The sequence below is a fragment of the Centroberyx affinis genome, unplaced genomic scaffold, assembly GCF_046629955.1.
Source record: "Centroberyx affinis isolate AG114_WGS23_722 - 3 ecotype Tasmania unplaced genomic scaffold, CSIRO-AGI_Caff_v1 ptg004204l_1, whole genome shotgun sequence".
Taxonomy (NCBI): Eukaryota; Metazoa; Chordata; class Actinopteri; order Beryciformes; family Berycidae; genus Centroberyx; species Centroberyx affinis.
The window spans coordinates 309,443-330,958 of NW_027281952.1; the positions used below are offsets into that span (position 1 = coordinate 309,443).

The window sequence follows — 21,516 nt, forward strand, 5'->3', positions numbered from 1 at the left end:
TGGAGCAAGAGTCGTGCCTCAGGGCTGAATAACACTGACAAAAAAAAAGTCCCAGTCCTATTTGCCATTTCTTTTTGCTGAATATTGCAATTGAGATATGACCTGAAATACAAGTGGACAGTTTTTCTCGACATCATTTCTTTTTCGACTTTGAAGGATGTTCAAAACCGCTGGGTGCTTAGTTGGAATAAAATTAATGGCTTTCCCCCCAAAACGCAACTTTATTTGTAGGCCGGGGATTCTGCATAACGTCAGAATGGCTTGCTTAGGAAGCTGTTTGAAACGTCTTCCCCTCTGAGAGAAAAGTGCAGCCTCTTGCAATTTGGAAATTGCACTAGCAGTCAATATCGTTTTGATAAATTGTACAGCTAAGAGAGGATTTCAAACCAGGAGTGGCAAGAGGAAACTCTCCTTACAAAAATAACTATAGTAATCCTTGTAAATTTTAGAAGGAGACTATACAAATATCTCAGCAAAAAGTTGCTTTAGGAATATTACAGAGACACCATAAAAGATAAAAAGTACTATAATGTACAGCAAGGTCACTATGACTCACTCACTACTCACTACTGAGTACCACAGACACATGAGTCCCCATAGGTGTACTGTAGAATCATTATAGTGATCTCTGCTCAGATGCACCGGGCTGTCAATCACCTCATTAATAAGAGGCTGTTTGAGGAAGGTGCCTCCAATTCCTTGTCTTTTACATCCGTAAACACGCTCAAGTGCCTTCGCAGATGATTCATCTCTGACAGTAACGCTCCTCATCCAAACAAACAACAGCCCCGCTAAATCACAGCGCAGTCGACCTACATTTACACACCACTGGAAGGGGATTGGGACCCCGGGGAGACAGGATCACAAGGATGAGCCGCTGGTAATGCTGCTCCATTGTTCCATTAAGAAGGGAACAGGCCAACACAGTGAATGTTAAAGGAGATAAAGTGAGGGGAAATTTGTTCCACATGTTGGGCTCTTTCACTCGGTGACTCCGAGAGTCAGGGAAAGTTAACTTGTCTCACTTTTGAAGGCACTGTGATGTTCCTATAATATTTCTTGAAGACCTTATCGTGCCTTATGGTATATTCATCTCCTATGGTATCACAATACTATTCCTAATATATTCCTACAGGGACTTGTAGCATGTATAGTGATTTTATAGTGATCTTTATGGTATTTGTATCTCTATGGTAACACTATAATAGTCCTACAGGGACTTAAAGTTGCTGTGATATTTGTATTGTATCTTTCTAAAATGTATTAAAGTATTATTATAGTCATTTTTTATTAGGTTGGGTTAGAATCAGCATAGACTACAGCCAGAAGCTGGGTAAGAAACAGTGACTAGACTGCAGTTCAGTAGGAAACAGGCATCATAACATCACTATGTCCTTGTCAGATGTGTTCAGGCCTGATTATGTAATTTCAGAGGACGAACGCTAGGCAGAGCTCATGTACTTTGTGCTGCTCCGACATGAAAAAGGAGGGGGAAACACACCATCTGCCTGTCCCCAAACACCAGGCTCTGTCTCTCCCTCCCTAACCCACTCAGTCACAGCTCCCACACTGATATCCCAGCTTCTGATAAGGGATAAATATTCAAATATTCGGCGGTATCAGTTTCCTTGGACGCCTGATTTAAAATTCCCTGCCCTTAGGCACAGCAGGCACAGCATGCAGGCACAGCATGCACAATCCACACACACACACACACACATACACACACACACACACACACAAACACACACAGTTCTCTGATGTGTGTTGGTGGCGTTAGCAGAATTGCTCACTGACACAGGAGCCCTCCCACATACACAGCACCGACTGTAGCAAATTCTCCACTTCTGTTTATCTGCGGCTCTCGCTCGGTTTGAATGGGGTGGGGGGGGTGGGGGATAAAGTGGGAGGAGGTGAGGGAGAGGTGAAAGAGGGAGAACGTGAACTGATGGAATGAGGTGTTAGACGGAGCCCACGGGGAGCGATAGAGAAAACTTTATAGGAACGCGGCTGAGGTGGGGAGCCGGGATGAGTGCCTGAAGAAGGAGAATAGGAGATGACAGAGGAGGAGAGGGCGGCGGGAGAGAGGAGAGGATGCAACGCATGTCCTGGTTTTTCCACCGCGCTCCAATTAGCATCGGCGCGGAGCCTCTAAGAGCGGGTGTGAACCAGCGCGCCAAGGACTCGCTTCACGTTCCTTCGCTCACACACGAAAAACATCAACACTCGACAAAAAAAAACACTAGACTGACTTTACTGAGATCACGAGAAATGAGGCTGTGATCATACCTTCCTCCCCTCTGAGTCAATGTATCGCACTCCTTGGGGAAGTGTATGAAACGTATGAAACATGAAATGTATAAGTGTAAGAAAGCTGTCCAGAAGGAAGATTTGGCCAAGTGATGCAAATTGAATCCTTCTTTTAGAGGGCTACAACTTGTGCTTACGTGTTTACAGTCCTGAATTATTTAAGGGAGCACAACAGTTCACCAAGCTTAGGTTAGCAGTTGCCAGCAGGTGGCTGTTACAGACAGAAACAAAGAGGCCGCACTTTTCCAGTAAGGACGTGGTTTGCGCTTAAAAGATAATTCCTGTTATTTTCATGTAATGTTCAGGTGATTATTTGGCCTGAGAATAGTCTAAGAGCAAGGTGAAACTGGAATGCATGGTTTGTTTTTTTAGTTGAAACCACACAAACGTCAGCAAAAATTAGCCACCACTAAAACTAAATGAATGGGAGTCATAGGGGCAGCCGTGACATGTTATCATCTTAAATTGATGCCAACATGTTCCATGTTAAATGATGATAAATTCGCTGAAAAATGTAAACATTTCAGTTGCCCCTGTTACTGTCAGGCCACTTTGAAAATCACATGTGAGTAACAGAGTAAAAGAAATGATTCTTTTAAGGCAATACCAAGCTCATAAAATAGTGCAACTGATTGCTTTGGTACTTGGAAAAGCCATAACATCAAGCACAGTGCGGAATCTGGCGCTCCCTGAACCCTCTTTGTCTTCATCTGCGCACCATTGCTTGTCCTACTCCTCAGAAAACAGTCATAACAGCCTTAATATCTGCAGCGAGAGCCAAATTCAACACTGCACTTTTTTTTATGTTTTGGAATTCCTCACTAAATCTCTCTGAGCTCCGCGTCGTCTGCGAGTTCAAAAAACTCTTCCTGACTTGAAAGGTGCGGACTCTCTCCGCCTCTGTCTGAGTAAAGCAGCCACCTGCCGGCGGTTCCTCACCGAGCTAGTCCGCCTCTCCAGCGCTCTTTAAATAATGTAGCAGTTGAGCATATTCTCAAGAAACATTTATGCATAAGTCTCAGTCTTACTGGTAAAATTAGGAATATATTTGTGTCGCTTTCACAGTTTTGTTGCAGTTTCACTCTGAGCGTCCGTCTCACCTTAGGATATTTAACCAAGTAGTGCAGGCCCTGATCTAGGGGGTCACAGGTCAACTTTGTAATGTACACACACACACACACACACACACACAGATGCACACACCCACAATGAGGGCAAAAAGCAACAGATAGCCACAGAGTAACGCATTTCCTATCTCAACCAAATGAGAGTCACATGTCTTGTGATGGCATGAGGCTTCATATCACACAGTAATCTGCTGAGGGAACAATCATACCACTGTTGCTGCGCACAGTCAGAGGTGAGAGGCTCACCACATCTCTCTCTCTCTCTCTCTCTCTCTCTCTCTCCCTCTCTCTCTCTCTCTCTCTCTCTCTCTCTCTTCCCTCTGACCCACTTAAGCATATTTTGGTCTCAGAACATCCATTCAGTCCCACAGGTGCTGTATGATGCAGACTGTGGCAGCGCGGCACAGACTCGCACCTCAAAGCGAACGGCGACACGTGATCCGGGGGAAAAAACCTGGCGCAGAGCTGTTGTCATTCCACTCCACTCCCTCTCTGTGAATCATACAGACGTTTCTGAGGAGATATTAGCAGCCATGTGACAATAACTGCAAAGATCAGAACAATTATTGCGCTGATTAACGGCGAGGGGCATGAATTGATTCTTATACCTTCTTAAAATGATGAACCGTAAAGATCGGCCAAACAAAAGACCCTCCTCTCTTAGGACTGTGCAGCTGCAAAAAAAAAAGAAAAAAGAAACTCCATTCATTCAGACACAGAGGAGCACATGCACAAACGTTGACAGCAATTGGATTTATTGGCTCTACTTTCCAATAAGGTCGCAACACTAATGCAAGTCTCTCACAATTATGTCTTCAGCAAGCTTAAACCTTTGACCCCAGCTCGTATAGAGGGCCAGTGTATTTTCAGAGAGGTTGTGTGCTTGCTCTTTCATGATGAAGACACACACACACACACACACACACACACACACACACACACAAAGCTGTGTGTGTCATGCAGGCTACGTGTGATATGTTACAGTTTGTTAAGAGCCACTCAACCCAAATTAAGGCCTATTTCTGTTATTAGTTTAACAGGGAATCCCCTATTTGTGTGTGTGTGTGTGTGTGTGTGTGCGTGTGTGTGTGTGTGTGCATCCATATGTGTGTATACAAGCATATGTTTGACATGGTTCCTATACTTTTTCTATTTGAAATTTCCATACCTTCCACACCTTAATTTCTTGACGTCGTCTGTATTCAATTTGCTGTATGCTGATGACGGCTACTGTCTGCTGTATAAATCTATAGCTGAACATTATAGTTCATATAACAAATATCACAATATGTGAAATGATAATGGCTTTACAAAATTACAATTTAAAGAGTATGTAAAATAATATAAATTTTCATAAAAGTCAGATTTGTATAGAGAATGCATTTTTCAATAATTTCAATAATTTCTAATCTAATTGGCTGACCATACTTTTCCAGACTTGTGTAGGAACCCTGGCTTACAGAATGTGTGTATGTTTCTATGTTAAGCTTGCCATCCCAGAATAGCCGTGTCCATTGGCCGCGGGGGACAACAGATAAAATATGGCGGGGCCCCTGAAATTGAGGTTCCGTTTCACAGTCAACTCAACAGTTGAAATGTACAGAGAGAATAAAATACGTTTGGGGTAACGGAGGATGAGAGGCTTTATTGAGTTATCAGAGAGAAAACCCTCGGGGCGTGTTACTGTATGGGAGCGGTCACCACTTTTTTCTTTTTTCCCCCTCTTTCACATGCACACACACACACACACACACACACACACACACACATAATATCTGTGAATCCTAATTCAGGCTTAATTGATGAACACTTTCTCCAGCCTTGCAGCCGTACAATACATACATTCACTTTTTTTTTTACCTGTCTCATCCTGGGATGAATTTACTGTAAAATACACACACACACACTCACACACACACACACACAGATAGTAGATTGTTGTCCTCATGGAGCCGTAATGGGAGGCATGCATCACCAATCTTGGTATTAAGCCCCCATTCCAGCCCTAACCTACTTACAGTGTCTCTGTCTTTCTCTTCTCCATCAATCTCTGCCTTCTCTCTCTGTCACTCCAGCCTTAACACATCAAGTCTACAGAGTTATGCCTCTCCTCCCTCTCTGTTCTACCTCATGTCGGGAAGGAATGCACTGTAAAAATGGTCACTCTGTCAGCTTCATTTAGGTTGTACAATCTACTAAATTACCTGTTATATACTGAGATTATAGTGTCATTTTCATGTTTTGCTCTATTGCTGATCGATATATAACAAAATAGTGATTCAGCCTTTAGCCATTTCATAAAGCTTTTACATTTGCTGTTCTAAACAGCCGGTGTCTGGTAGGTCTTTCCCGGGAAAAATTCTCTGGCACACCGCAAGTGATGCATTTTACGTTTCTGGTTCACAGCCGAAGATATATCTACAGGTAAACTCTTCATATGGCCTGTCACCATCCTTCGACCCACTCAATTCGTTCCCATCTCATCAAAAACATTTTGGGCTTGTCAGCAGCCTGTCCAATTCCCTGTGGTGTTTCACCTCGATCTCAAAACGCTCCAGCTGTAACTCTTCCACTGTCATTGCACATACACTGAATGTACAAAATATTAGGGACACTTCCTCTTTCCAGGAAGTACTCTGATGAGGTGAATCCAGGTAAAAGTCATTTTCCCTTATTGATTTACCTTATTAAATCTATACCAATCACAAAGGAGGAGATATAGATGAAGAGAAGCAGATGAGTTACACAGGGATTTTTCAGCTTTGAGACAATTGAGATGTGGACTGTGCAAAAGGGGCTGTGACTCAATATCAGGAAGATGTAACTAATATTTTGTACATTCAGTTTATAAAACTTGCCAAGAAAAATAGTCATGTTTATGAGCGTTTGATTTGAATACAATCTGTGGGTCTATCTCAGTCTCAATGCCACTCCTCTTCAGCCAGGCTGAAACCAGAACAGTGACACTTTTGGAGTGATATTGACTCAATGTTGATATGGCAAAATCTACACAATGGGGATTTCTCAATGCCCCCTACACATGGCGTTTTTGTAGTATCTTAAGTTCTTGGGGATTACCATTTTAACATACAGTACAATTTACATGCTATAAATGCCCTGCTTTGGGTGGCTTCATGGTTTCATTTGGGAGTGAAAGAAAATAAGGCATTCATGAGCTTGTTTTCCATTTGAACCCGTCAGAGTTTCTCTGTGTGGAGCGAGACGACACCACAAACATCTGAAACAGGGAGAGATCGGTCATTACTGAATAGTGAGAATGAGGGAAAGTGGTCCCATTTGTGTGGAAAACTTGCAAGAAACTGGAAAAAAAGATGGAAAACTTGTTTTGATTTTCTGCAGAAGAAGGTGAAAGTTCAACGACTGAAAGTATGTGGTGGTGTGTGTGTTTGTGTGTGTGTGTGAGAGTGAGTGAGAGTGAGAGAGAGAGAGAGAGAGAGAGAGAGAGTCCCTTGTGGCATATTATATGCACAAAGCGTCTCTATCATTTCTTATACCATGTGAAGACTATCATGCGTTAAGTTGCACTACTAGAGGGATGATTAGCGTAATAATCATTTTTGAACCGGTTCAATTTCTGTCAGCGTTTTTTTTTCTAAATGACAAGTGAAAGAGTGAGAGTGAGAGAGAGATGGAGAGAGAGAGAGATGGAGGGAGAGATTGAATTAGCGAGAGACATATTCCTTCATAATTCTTCTCCTCCACTGTTGTTGCTTCAAGTCATTCCTGATCCAAAATAAATGTTGACACTGAAGTAGAAACACTCTTTCTTCTTCTATCCTCCCCCCAAAGAAATCCACCGCTCTCTCCCACTGGATTACAATGCATTAGTGTCTTTTTTTTTTTTTTCCACAAAGACAAGAACGGGTTCAAGTCTGGACACCTTGGTAGCGATCCATGCAAGGCGGAAAATGCGTCTTCAGTCGGTCAGTTCAGTTCAGCTCAGTGAGCCCAACTTAACCCGACGTCTAAGTGTCGGTGGTGTGTGTGTGTGTGTGTGTGTGTGTGTGTGTGTTAGGCTGCATGTTAAATAAACAGGGCCGCTTAATGGGAAAGAGGAATGAGAGGAACCGAGATAACAAAGATTTGTTTTTCCACTCGGAAGGAGGGAGTCGAGGAGGAGGAATGAATGCAACAAGGGAAAGGGAGGCTGAGAGTGATTTCTCTACGGTGAGACAGTGCAAAAGATGGTCGCGGAAAGATAGGGAGTGCAGGAGTTCATGTGTGGAGTGAAGTGAGGAGGAGGAGGAGGAGGAGGAGGAGGGGAGAGAGGGAAGAGGAGTAACAGGCGAGAGAAAGAGCACCGCTGTGGGATGAAAGGGAAACCACTGTTTAAATCACTGTAATTTGAAGATAGAAAGATTCTATTCAGATGGTCACAAGGATGCACTGTTGGATGTTACTCATTCTGTAAATACATATATATATCTACTGTATATGTACACACACACACATAGACACAACACATACATACAGACACAAAGCATGTGCAACATGATAGTGTAGGCCTATCCAATTACTGCTTTCTATCATCTTCCACTTATCTTTACCCTTATCCTTAATGTGTGTGTTTGGGTGTGTGTGTGTGTGTGTGTGTGTGTGTGTGAGTGTGTGTGTGTGTGGGTGGGTAAGAGTGTTTGTGTGGCTGCAAACCAACAGCAACCTTTTCACATGGAATATGTAAAATATTCCATCTTGGGGAAAAAAAAAAAAAAAAACTTTCGGCATTTAATATTCATCTTAATCTTTAAGTGCAAAAAGTACACATGTATATCCAAGCACCATATCAGACAGATTCTACAGCACTTCAGAGGCACTTCAGAGAGACGTTTTTTTTCTCTCTCTCTCTCTCTCTCTTTCCTCTCCATGTAGAGCTTGTGAAAAAATCAGCATGTTTTCTCCCTGTTAGCGTGTGTGAGTTCGAGCATCAGCGCATACTTGCTCCTCTGAAAATAGTGGGCAATCAAGAGCTTTGCATAGTCAAAGATCTGTCTGTCTAACTCACAAGGACATACATCACACACACACACACACACATAGGCCTGCATTGTGCTGTTGTCAAGTGGGGCTCAGTGCTAATAGCCCATTATCACAGGAGGGCGACCAGACAGAGAGAGAGAGAGAGAGAGAGAGAGAGAGAGAGAGGGAGGGAGAGAGAGAGACGGCCTGAGGGGGACTAAACAGACACACACAAATCATGCAGACACATGAACACATACACACACACACACACACACACACAGTCAGAGCTGCATCCTGGGTGCTGGGGTAGCCCGGGGCTGCGGTTTAGTCATTTCAGCAGGGCTTGAATGTGGATGTGAGGAGTGTCAGAGGTGCACAACCTCTCCTTTGTCTTTAGCAACAGAGGGAAAATCAAACCCCGGAGATAGTTCGAGGGAAGGAGAGAAGAATAGAAGAGAGATAGAAGGAGAGATGGGAGAGGGAGGGGGGGAGGGGAGAGAAGGGGCGTGACAGATAAAAGGGAGATGACGGAAGGAGGGTGGGATAGAAGGGATAGAGGGATAGGGGGAGAGGAGGGAATATTTTACAACAGGTTCCTGTGTCACAAAGCTGTAATCACAACTGTAAAAGCACTGAATCCTGTCATTGTGTACGAGCCGTGCTGATGCAGTATGCTGGCATGGTGTTACAGCTGGCCTCTTGACTTGAGGGGGAAAAACTGTTCCACACGGTTCCCACCATGCTGCTGATGTGAAATTCCATGACTTTCCATAACCAAGTCAGAGCGTGTCCTACTATCTAATGCAATAAATGAGTGAGACAAGTTGTAAAATACATTATGGTATATTCATATAAAGTGATTGTAAAATTCCTTGACTTCTCCAGAGAATGTATCACATTCCCTGACTTTCCCTGTCTGGAATACGCCTCTCAGAATTCAATGATATTCTAGGAATTCCATGACCAGAGGGTTTCATTTTTTTTTATCATCTAATTGAATTTAAACAATACAAGATATAGATATGCATCACTGTTGTTGTGTGAAAACCTCATAACTCCCATTTGGCAATTACATGCTCCTCTATGGGTTGAGAAATTCTCTGACCTCTTGGGCTTATGAAACCGTTTCAAGACTCATTGGATAAAGTGAAAAATTAATTGTCATGGCGTTTTTCGCAGTTAGTGTAAAGTTGACATTTTGGAGATACATGGTTTCCACCTAACAGCGACAATACGCTAATCATTTCTATCAATCATATTTCAGATCAATAAGACGTTACTTCGTCGGTGGAATTGCAAAATGCAAACACCTAAAGACAAAGAGAGAGGCAATGGAGAAAAAGATGTAAAATAAAAAGAGGCAGAGAGATGGATAGAGAGAGACGCTGCTTTTATAGATCTAATAAAGTGGCAGCTAATTAGCCTCTATGAACCCGCCACTCTGTTCATATGGCTAAAAGGGCAAAGGTCAATCAGCATCGCCTGGCCTTTGGGACAAGGACGCACACACACACACACACGCATATACACAAATGCATGGAAACACACCGGGGGGCATGAATCAGCAATAAAGTCAGCATGTCCCGCTTCTAACGGGCCGAGCCCTGGGGGGGGGTGTTGCCGGGTTAGGTAAGGTGTCCTCTTGTTGACACTCAGGGCGATGAAACCCCTGCTTGTTCCAGACAAGACTCCGCTTTGTCCTCATAGGATCTGGCCTATCTGGAGAGAATTTTCTTGCCTTTAAGGAAACCCAGCTCAGAGAGATGGGGTGGTCTAACCAGCTCAGGCGAGATGATGCCATAAAAAAAAACACAGCGAGAACCTTGAGAAGAATGAGTGAGTCTCTCTTTACTTAAAAGTGTAAATCAGTTTATTGGGGCATCAGTCACTGTCAGACAAGAGGCAAAATAGCCTGTTACTAATGTGGGAGACGGTAAAAGTGGAGCTTGAGTGACAGCTACACATCTTCCCTTTGATGGCAAGGCTTCTTTCAGAGTAAAAGAGCATGATTATTGATTGATTGATTATGAAATTATATTGGGACTCAAAAAGTTAATGAGGACATAAAATCGAGGACTTGGTGCCAGAAGAGCGTAACTGGCATTCTGGATGAAAATGAGATCTATAAATCAAGTAAAAGCTCTCGAGGACATCTATTTAGTAGAGCGAGTCTCTCTTTATTTGATGTGCCTGCATCAATATTACAAGACAAAATAGTGTACATTTATTGAACTTAGTAAATACAGGGATTTGATGAAGTTGATGAATATACAAAATATTAGGAGCATCTTCCTGATATTGAGTTGCAGCCCATCTCAATTTGTCTCAAAGCTTAAAAATTCTTCTGCAACTCGTCTGCTTCTCTTTATCTACATCTCCTCCTTTGTGATTGGTATAGATTTAATAAGGTAAATCAATAAGGGATAATGGCTTTTACCTGCATTCACCTCATTAGAGTACTTCATGAAAAGAGGAAGTGTCCCTAATATTTTTGTACATTCAGTGTATGTAATTTGTCTTATTCATCTAATGAGGGCACACATCCAGAGGTCATGTGTGTACAAGCAGTCTGGAATTTGATACACTGAATAGATCCAATTTTCTCCACTTGCAATGTGTGTGTGTGTGTGTGTGTGTGTGTGTGTGTGTGTGTGTGTGTGTGTGTGTGTGTGGAGCAGCAGGTGTAAGGGCATAGCAAACACACACACATGCACACAGCACTGATACTGGAAGGGGGGAGCGTCCTCTCAAATGCGGTAGGAAAGCAGACAAGGAGGTCACAGGGAGAACAGAGTCCATGTAGGCCACTACCTCAGCAAAGATATCTATCTCTTTCTCCTATACTCTCTCTCTCACACACACACACACACACACACAGACAGACAGTACAGACACGGGCTAATGGAAGTTCGTAAGGCTCCGCTGAGATGGTAATCCATCAGCAGAAACACACATCTGGTGCACATGCTCCTCTGGCCTCTGAACGGGACTCTTCTCAGAAAAGCTGAGCCTCACGGGGATGAACAGCACTGAGCCAACGCAAGTGTGGTCAGACACAAGACAGACAGACAGACAGACAGCAGACGGACAGACAGACAGACAGACGGATAGCAGACGGACAGACAGACAGACAGACAGCAGACCTGTGGCGAACAGTGTTTGCAAATTATTATTTTAAATGTGCTTCATAGCATTTGAAGGGTTTCATTCCAAAATTATATATATCCATTTTGAGAAAATGTTGCAACCTGAAATTCATCGGGCAATATCATAAATAATTCTGTCCGCAAAAAACTGTTTTATAAGCAAATGTCTTAACGCGACTCCTAACTTCAATGCTAACCCATAATGTGCTTCGCTTTAATGCCAGCAGTCAATATGGGAGAGTGGGTGTCATTTTTTTTTTAAATGGTGGTTATCCAATTTTGAAACAAAACTAGCAACAACATCTTTGTGACAGGAAGCAGTGGGGTTTATGGGAAATGTAGTCTTAATGTAGTCTTTTGAGAAACACTAGCACTAACAATACCACTGTCGTCTGATACAAGCTACCATTCGCCTCCACCATGGTCTCATTTATTTACGGTTATTATACCAAGGCACACAGTTAATTTGATGGTGTGTTAATGTTTGCACCTTTAACATGTTCTGAGTGCCAGATGTGTGGATTTTACCTGCTTCAGGACAACTCAGATCGTGTCAGGTAATTTGTCAAGAACAACATGTGACCCAGCATGGAAATACCAGCACATTTAGGGACATAAGATAAGATAGCACTTTATTGATCCCCTTGGGGAAATTTAGCCTTCTTGATTTTCTTTCTTGATTGTTTTTCAAGGACTATTGATCCTATTGATCGTTGCATTTCGAGCTTTAAAATGGTATGTTTCATATTAGGGGTCAGTGAAATATTTAGTTTGAACTATTGAATCAAAAAGTGCATTTTGCTCAGTCTTGAAAATTGGGCTGCTGTTCAGGAAATCTGAGCCTGGGTTCATGGTTTTTGGTCACATATTCTAAAGTGATTCTCAAATACTTCACAGGTTAAATAAATGCTATAATAGTAGCCTAATTACCTGCTAATATTTTACCCAGGTGTGGCAGACAGTCAGTTGGGTTGAAGCACATGCAGACAAGGACTAATGTATCAACCTGGATCTCACTGCATTTCTCATCATGTGATATCTCATTAAAATGATTAACAGCTGGACTAACATGGTGCAGTTATCTGAAATTTGACTGCACACTGCCAGCTCTAAAAGCCAATCCATCCAACTGATACGAGTGTTGGGAACGTAAAAGAAAATGGCCCGATGCCCAATCGAGTTCTATATCAAATGTTCAAGTTCAAGTTCATTTGTTTCTACAGCCCTTCATCACAAGCATGCCTCAAAGGTTTTTACAGAGATTGAGCCTAGCTATAATCTAACTAATCAATCACAGAACTAAATAATGCAATATGTATGCAACTAAATAAAACACAAGGAAGCAAAACAAAGCACATGACAGCAAAACAAAGCACATGACAGAATAGAGACATAACAAGCCTATATTGCCTAACCTAGCCTAACCTAAGCACCACAGACCTTTGACCCTCAGTGAAAACAAGGAAAAACTCCCAAGAAACCCTTATTAGAGAAAAAATGGGAGACGATAACAATAAGATAAAAAAAAAAACAGATGAGACAGAAAGAAAACAAAGAGATGAGCAGCAAAATAAATCCCTGTAGAAATATGATAGGAATATTCTAGTGATGCCATTATGGGATAAAAAAAAACCATAAAGTAAAATAAGGCGACTTTAAACTTATTATTGAGTACTGAAGACACAACATAACTCCCTATAGAAATATTGACCCCCCTCCTCTCCTCTCCACGACCACTACCCCCCACCCACCCTAATTTCCTCCTGCCCCTCACTTTAATGAACACCGAATAACTCGGGCGCTGGGAACATCCTGCCTCCCTCTGTCTACCTCCACCCCCCCCCCCCCCCTCCCTCCCTCCCTCCGCATAAAAGAGAGGAGGGGTTGGAGAAGGGCAGGGATCAGCCCGGCAAAACCCAAGAGACTCTGCGCATTAAGACCGATCAGCCAGTGTTGGGTGAGACGTGAACTTCCAGAGGGGCTGACGGAGCTCTACTTTGACATCAATGGCAGTGAGGAGAGCTGCTTTGGGAGATGACTGGGCTGTCACCGCGAGAGCAACATCCCTCTGGTTCGGGAGCTTGAGAGTTACTGGTGAAGTTTGATCCAAGGACTTCTACCTCGGTTTGGAACTAGGTAAGTAAGAGGCTATGACTGGAAAACAGTGTGAAACATTGATTTTACTGTATTGTCGGACACGAACGAAAAAAAAGACTAATGTTGGGTATGTCTATGATGCTTAATAGTGAGTTTATAGTGGAATGGAAGAGCAAAAATCACAATAATAATTCCATAATATCCTTATAGGGAATGTGTCTGAACAGTGAGTTTGTTTTACCTCCTATGGTATCACTGTAATATTCCTATAAAATTCCTAATGGATAATACACAAAGTTTATTTTTCAATTTGTGTTTCCAGGCGCACGCAAAGAGGAGCAGTCGCACTCCCCGTTTGGATAAAAAAAAACAACCTTATTTATAACCTATAAAGTCCAGGATGAAGACGCACCTCCTCTGTTTGGAGTTACTGCTCTTGGCGGGACAGCTGCTTGTGGCCACCGGGCAGCAGGCCAGTGACCCGAGGAGACAAGTGGCCCAGGACCCCCCCGCCACCCAGAGACAGGGCCTGGTCGAGAGAGACGCGGGTCCCGTGAGGCCAAACATCACCATGCCGCGCCGCCGGCTGCCGCCCATGTGCACCGGGCCCACGGAAATCCGCGACACCTTCAAGTACATCAACACGGTGGTGTCCTGCCTGGTGTTCGTCGTCGGCATCATCGGCAACTCCACTCTGCTGAGGATCATCTATAAGAATAAGTGCATGCGTAACGGGCCCAACATCCTGATCGCCAGCCTGGCGCTCGGAGACCTGCTGCACATCATCATCGGCATTCCCATCAATGTTTACAAGGTGAGCCGACGCGCTGACGCCTAAGTGTATACGATGGTTATACCTTGAGGAAAAGTCACTATAATATTCCTATAGGGATCTACAGTGCGTCTGTGGTACTCAATAGTGAGTTTATAGTGACCTTACTTGATAGTAGTTTTTATTTCCTTTTGTATCACTATAATAATCCCACAATATTTAGAGGGATTTTTCTGCTGTTCTATTTCTATAGCATCCTTCTAAAGTTTATTATAGGATTACTAAAGTTCTTTTTTAAAATATTCTGCTGCATATATTTAGTCCAGGTCCATAATAGCAAACCTCAAGAGAAGTTGTATCTTAAATCATACACAGACAACCCCCCACCCACACCCCACACACACACACACACACACACACACACACTCTCTCTCTCTCTCTCTCTCTCTCTCTCTCTCTCTCTCTCTCTCTCTCTCTTCAGGGGGCTTCCAAGTAGTTTTTGCATGTTATTACTCAACTGAATTCTGAGCCCCTCTATATCCCTTCATGTCTCTGGCATGGCTGGTTTTTATCTGTTGGCCTAGTGTGTGTGTGTGCGTGCGTGCGTGTGTGTGTGTGTGTGTGTGTGTGTGTGTATGAGAGCGGGAGACAGAGACAGAGAGAAGACCAAGAGTATTATGTATATTTGGGTAAGGGGGGCCAAGCATGTTAAAACAACTGAGTGCATACCAGAGGAGAGAGAGAGTGGTATATGAAGACAGAGCCACATATGATTCCAATAGGGCCGGACTCACATTCCAGTAGCCCATCCAAAGCAGGCATGAAAGCCTCATGCAGGTTAGCCAGAGTCCTGTTGTTCTCCAAGAGCTCGTCTCTGGCTTTGCGGTGCCTTGATGTCAGACAGATGCCTCATTGTGTTTCCAAGACAGGTTAGAAGAAAAAAAAAAGAAAAAGCTCTGGATGTCCACAGAAGTTCAAGCTGAAGCATACCTGGTCAACACTGGATGCTTGTGACTGGGAAAAACAAAGTGGAGCCAAAGACAATTTGCTGCACTCCTGCTCCTGGTTAAACCCATCCGTCTCCCTCTCTCTCTCCCCCTCCCTCTCTCTCTCTGTCTCAGCTCCTGGCAGAGGACTGGCCGTTCGGAGTGGCCTTGTGCAAGCTGGTGCCGTTTGTTCAGAAAGCCTCAGTGGGAATCACAGTGCTGAGTCTGTGCGCTCTGAGCATCGACAGGTACGCCCCCCCTGCCCCACCCCATCCAATATACACACACAGACCCATACTGACCCGCAGACACACTCACAAACACACACACATTATGTCTGTGGAACCAAAACTTAGGATTTTCTTTATTTTGTAAAAGAAAAACCCTCTTCCTCACACCTTAGCTGCACTACATCAGCACTACATCAACATGCAGGGGTCACAGGAATATTGACCTTTGACCTCCTTGGTGTTGGTTTCTTGTAATGTTGGTTATCCAGGAACTGAAGCTTATTCTGCTATTGCACTAATTGTAATGTACTCCAGATAAGAGTGTCAGCTAAATCGTGAGCTTGGAATTATAAGGTTCTATCTGACTTCTTCACTAAAATGTGTGGTGTTCGTTTTTAAAAAAAGAACCTTTTTGGATTAAATATTTTAAAAGATACAAAGTGAAATGATGAAGTTACCAATTAATTTTGATTGGTTGGTTAACTGACTAAGAAGCGATCAATGGACAACTGAATGTTCCAGGTATCGCGCCGTGGCGTCGTGGAGCCGCATCAAGGGGATCGGCGTTCCCAAGTGGATGGCTATCGAGATCGCCCTCATCTGGATACTATCCATCATCCTCGCTGTGCCAGAGGCTGTGGCCTTCGACATGATCACCATGGACTACAAAGGAGAGCACCTGAGGATCTGTCTGCTGCACCCCATGCAGAAAACGGACTTTATGAGGGTGAGGTGAAGCGCACAGACCTTCAGAGACAAACAACTCGCTGGGAAATAGTGAAATAGTGTGTGTGAGTGATGTGGACACAGCTGCACACAATGCAAACCTGCACATGCACACTTGTGTGTTACACGCATAAATACACACACACACACACACACACACACACACACACACACACAGTGACAGCTTCCTGGCTGGGTCATGGTGATACAGAGTTTATGGAAAATGTAGCATTGTCAAATTCCTCCCCAGTGCTACTGCAATACATATATCATTGGAGTTATTGCTCCCTTGCCTGACTGAATATATTGCCGTGTGTGTATGCGTGCATGCGTATGTCTTCCATCAACCTAGAAATAACAACAAGGAATACTTATAATCCCACCGAGGTCTAATGATGAAGTGATTTCGAATGGACGACCTACAGTCACACCCTTGACTCAGTCTGCAGAAATGCACATTAGCTGTCATCTTTAACTCAGTATGAAGCTCTCCAGTACTGAGACACTGTAATGTTTGTGCAGTAATCTGATGCTGTTACTCTCCTATTCTGTCTCCGTAGTTTTATAAGTCAGCTAAGGACTGGTGGCTGTTCAGCGCATATTTCTGCCTGCCGCTGGCCTGCACCGCCATCTTCTACACCCTGATGACCTGCGAGATGCTGCGGAAGAAGAACGGCGTCCAGATCGCCCTCAGCGACCACCTCAAACAGGTGGGTGGTGGGGTGGAGGGGCGGTGGCAGCCATCTTTGAAAGGCAGTGTTTATCTTAGTTGTCATAGATTATTGTATTGCTTCATATGGAGGGTGTAGAGAAAAAGGGGCACAACTGACCTTCTGCTAATTTTATAGCAAAACAAAACTTTAAATGACTTCTTCATCCTTTTTATTCAAAACAGCATAAGAATGATTCATACTTTTACAGAGATTTAGATTCAGAAAATTTATATAAAAAGCTATTAAGTACAGTTAGGCCTTTTTCACACCAAATTTAATGTTGTTTTTTCACTTGAGTCTTTTGGAATTCCTGCTTTCGTAATATAGTTTATAGATAACAAATGTGTTCTTTGTCACTGATGCCTCTTTCGCACCAAACCCTCAATATAATCTGTTACTGCACAATGATTTATCACATGTATTTGTGTGTGTGTGTGTGTGTGTGTGTGTAGCGGAGGGAGGTGGCTAAGACAGTGTTCTGCCTGGTGCTGGTCTTCGCTTTATGCTGGCTGCCCCTCCACCTCAGTCGCATCCTGAAGCTCACCATCTACGACGAGAAAGACCCGAACCGCTGCGAACTGCTCAGGTAGGGAACGCGTGCGCCATACCAGAAAAGAATAGAATAGAAACAGTAACAGAGAAGGAATCACTCTCCAAAAAAAGGGGGAGACGGACCACTAACGCGTCTCTGTAACCCTTCCAGTTTCTTCCTGGTCTTGGACTACATCGGCATCAACATGGCGTCCGTCAACTCCTGCATCAACCCCATCGCTCTCTACATGGTCAGCAAGCGCTTCAAGAACTGCTTCAGGGTAACGGGCGACTCATTCTCAACTACTGAAAAAACCAAAGGGAATCATGCATTTTGTGATGACCCTCAACTCTTACGGTGCAACTCTTTTCTCTCAACCTACCCCCCCCCACCCCACCCCATCTCCCCTCCCCCTCTTCTTCTTCTTTCCAGTCCTGCCTGTGCTGCTGGTGCCTCCCCGCCGAGATGCTGATGGACGAGAAGCAGTCCTGCATGAAGCTGAAAGTCACCGACCGGCCCTCCGACCAGAGCAACTCCCGCATGACCAACAAGTCCACGACGGCGTGAGGAGGAGCCGCTCGCAGGAGGCTTCGAAGTGAGAGGAAAAGAGATACGGCAACGACAACAACAACAACAGCAACAGAAACGAAATAAAAGAAGTACGGATGATTACTCTGCCTTATCCAGAACATCACATGAAGCGGCCTTCGACTGTCACCGGACGCGCCTTTGGAAACGCCCTCCGCGGCGGACTGAAGTGAACTCATTCCGAGCCCAAGCCTCGAAACACTTGCCGGTGCGGACTGCTCTGCGCTCTCTCCGTCCGGGGAGCGACGTTCACCGGTAGACTTCAAACGGAAATGAATGTGAGATGTGTAAAAGTGGCGGAAACGAACGGCGTTGACAACATCGGCGCAGAGAAACCAGCGGGGGGCGAAGTTCAATGCCAAAAACAGCCAAAAAAAAAACCAAGGGTTATGAGTAAAGAGGTGATGGGAGGATTAGGAATGACAGCTGATCAGGCTCGCCACCCGCATACGCGTGAATGTTATTTTGACGTTATAGAAGAACCTTGTGAGAATGTTTCGCTAGTCGCACTGTATGGACTATATTCCAGCGTCACTGCCGTATACTGCAGCAGATTGGAAAATGCAAACGCTAAACAGTGATTTTTTTTATCTTTGAGATTTGTTTACTTCGCTCCTTTTAAACGAATGTGTGTCATTTTGTATATTTTATCGCCCGCCGCGCTCGTGCCTTTTAAAAGTGTTAATGTCCCACTAGTTATTGAACTACTGATGGTGTGTGATTTCGGCTGTGTGACTATTCAGCTATTGTATGTACTATGTGTACAATATCGGGCCTGTTCTTGAGGCTCTGTTTGCTTCATGATGGTGTTTGCTCAGTATTATCTTAATCGGACACGTCGCCTCAGTTGGTATGACAAGAGGTAGTGGTTTCTTTTTGCATTTAAATAAATAACTGAAATAAATAAAATGATAAAAATTAATCTAGCCACTCCCATACTTTTGTTTTTTTTTATTAGAAAAGCATTGATTTTCTACCCATTATTTGTGTAGAAACAGAAGATTATGACTGTGGATCGTTAAGCTTAGCCTGTTTTTCTGGCCTCAAAGTGTGTGTGTGTGTGTGTGTGTGTGTGTGTGTGTGTGTGCGTTTTTGGGTTTGATTGAAGTGTGACCGAAGGCGGCCATCATGTGATACTGAATGCTAACACAGAACATCACTGTGATCTCTCTCTCTCTCACTCTCTCTTTTTCTCCACACACACACACACACACACACACACACACACACACACACACACACACGCACACCCGCTGCTTTGACCTGGGAATGTTCCTTCAGGCTAAACCAGTGTCACGCATGTCACATTAGCTGTCAAAGAAGCTCTCTGTCCTGTGATCCCTCCCCGCCCCTCCTCCACTTATCTCTTCCACCGCACTCCTTCCTCTCACTCTCTCCTCTTTCGGACTCGTCTCTGTTTTCCCTTGTTTGTTTTTTTTACCTCATCCCCTCTATCCTCCATCCCCCTTTCCCCCCCTCTCTCTGTCTCTTCATTCCTCTCTCCACCCCACCCCTCAACCTCCTCCACCTCTGTTTGCCAATATGCCTCCACACAATTCAGTGTGGTTTGAAACGAAATCAAACCCACTGGTGTTGTAAGCGAGTAACAGCCTTATTCAACATAAATCAGACTGGGTGCATTCCTCCCCTAAACCTCCCATTTTTTTTTTACTTCTGACAGGGGTTAGACCGATATATTAGTTTGCCAATATTAACCTTTTATTAAATATATAATGTGGATATGTGGATATACGGATATGTGGTCCACTGCTCATATGATGGAGGTTCCTCCCGGACCACAGCTGCATAAAAACAGCCTGTAAATCCTGCAGTGCCATTTTATTTATTCATATTTGTTCAGTGTTTTTTGCAAATACAGTATACATTTAAAGGCAGTAATGCATCTCAGAGTTTCTCCTACCTATTGAATAGGTGCGGTGGGTCAGTCTGCCTTAAAGAGCTGCTAACCCACCTAAAAGAATTTCATCATTATGGGTTTCAGAGGAGAGTTTTAGTGTCACAGGATGGTCTAAATGTTGTTTCAGAGGCTTTTCTACCCTGACAAGGCTAAAATTCTGGGACAAACAATGAATCCTTGTCATTTCTGGCATGAAAATGGATTCAAATACATTGATATCGGCAAGTTTGGCCAAAAAATATCGGTATCAGCCTTCAACCTCTTACCTCCTCTCATGATCACCTCTCCTCCTCTGCTCCTCCCTTGTTTTCCCCCTCCGGCTCAATTTCATGCCAGTTATGAATTCTCATGTTAGGTTAGCAGCATCCTATCGCGCCTCTTAATCAGATCAGTGGTCAGCTTAACAACATCAGTAGAGCTGTTTGTGGTGTGTTTGTGGTGTGTATTCGGTTATGAACGTGCTTAAGCCTCCTGAGAATCAGAGCCCTCTGCTTCTCATTACACACACACACACACACACACTCTGTCTCATACTCCCACAAACGCACAAACATGTGTACATGCAAACACACATACCACACACAGCAGGTTTGTCCACAGTTTTATCTGCGAGGGGCCAGCAGAAATTGCCGGAATGGAGGTTTGAGTGTTTCGGGGGCTTCGCGTCTCGGGGTTTGCGGTGTGGACAGCCTCGCTCTGCTCTCTCTTTCTCCACACATTCTTCCATTTTTCAACCCCCGTACACTCATATTTACCGGATTTATTCATCTGACCTGGGTCAAGCTGCATCAACAAATCATTCTCGGCGTTTGTATTGACAGGCTTGGAGCAGCAAATGGGTGGGGTTAGGACAAGCCAGGCAAGCTGTCAGTCACAGGAAAGTTCACAAAATTTACTTTCCAATAATTTTTGGTACTATCTGGAATGTCCTACATGGCAAACAGCACCCATTTGGCACCTATATGCTAAAGTAAACCTTCAAAAGAATTTGCAAATACTACATGACCCAGGTCTGGTCCATATCACAACACTGTATCAGTATAACTCCAGATAGCTGTCATTCTTATCCAGCACCTTATTTGGCCCCTGCTCCTTTCTTTTCATCTCATCTGATTACACTGTATCTGAGAGAAATCTAATAATTAAATAGAGAAAGCACAGTATGTATGAGACTGGCTGGCTTCCTTCTATGTTTTAGAATATTTATTCTGGATTGATAGCACAAGGAGGAGAGCTTTCAGTCTGGTATAGTTTATACTAACAGTTGGACAGAACAAAGAAAATCTGAAAATATGCTTTCATAATGTGTGTATAACTGTATGTGTGTGTGTGTGTGTGTGTGTGTGTGTGTGTGTGTGTGTGTGAAAGCGGCCTCGCAACTTCTGGCTCAG

The 21,516-nt window shown here is 43.7% G+C and overlaps 1 protein-coding gene across 1 annotated transcript; it reads left to right on the top strand.

The window, feature by feature from the left end:
- The first annotated feature begins 14,060 nt into the window (after positions 1–14,060).
- On the top strand, positions 14,061–18,186 carry ednrba (endothelin receptor Ba). Its single transcript, XM_071542934.1, has 7 exons — positions 14,061–14,474; positions 15,554–15,666; positions 16,171–16,375; positions 16,935–17,084; positions 17,540–17,673; positions 17,791–17,899; positions 18,052–18,186. The coding sequence occupies exons 1-7, from the start codon at positions 14,061–14,063 to the stop codon at positions 18,184–18,186; spliced, it is 1,260 nt and encodes a 419-aa protein (XP_071399035.1).
- The last annotated feature ends 3,330 nt before the right edge of the window (positions 18,187–21,516 follow it).

What these genes read in the sequence shown, in the direction of transcription:
- ednrba (XM_071542934.1), top strand. Translation starts at nt 14,061, where the DNA reads ATGAAGACGCACCTCCTCTGTTTGGAGTTACTGCTCTTGGCGGGACAG. An exon ending in TGCGCTCTGAGCATCGACAG is followed by an intron (nt 15,667 to 16,170) that starts GTACGCCCCCCC and finishes TGAATGTTCCAG; the next exon opens with GTATCGCGCCGTGGCGTCGT. An exon ending in AGAAAACGGACTTTATGAGG is followed by an intron (nt 16,376 to 16,934) that starts GTGAGGTGAAGC and finishes CTGTCTCCGTAG; the next exon opens with TTTTATAAGTCAGCTAAGGA.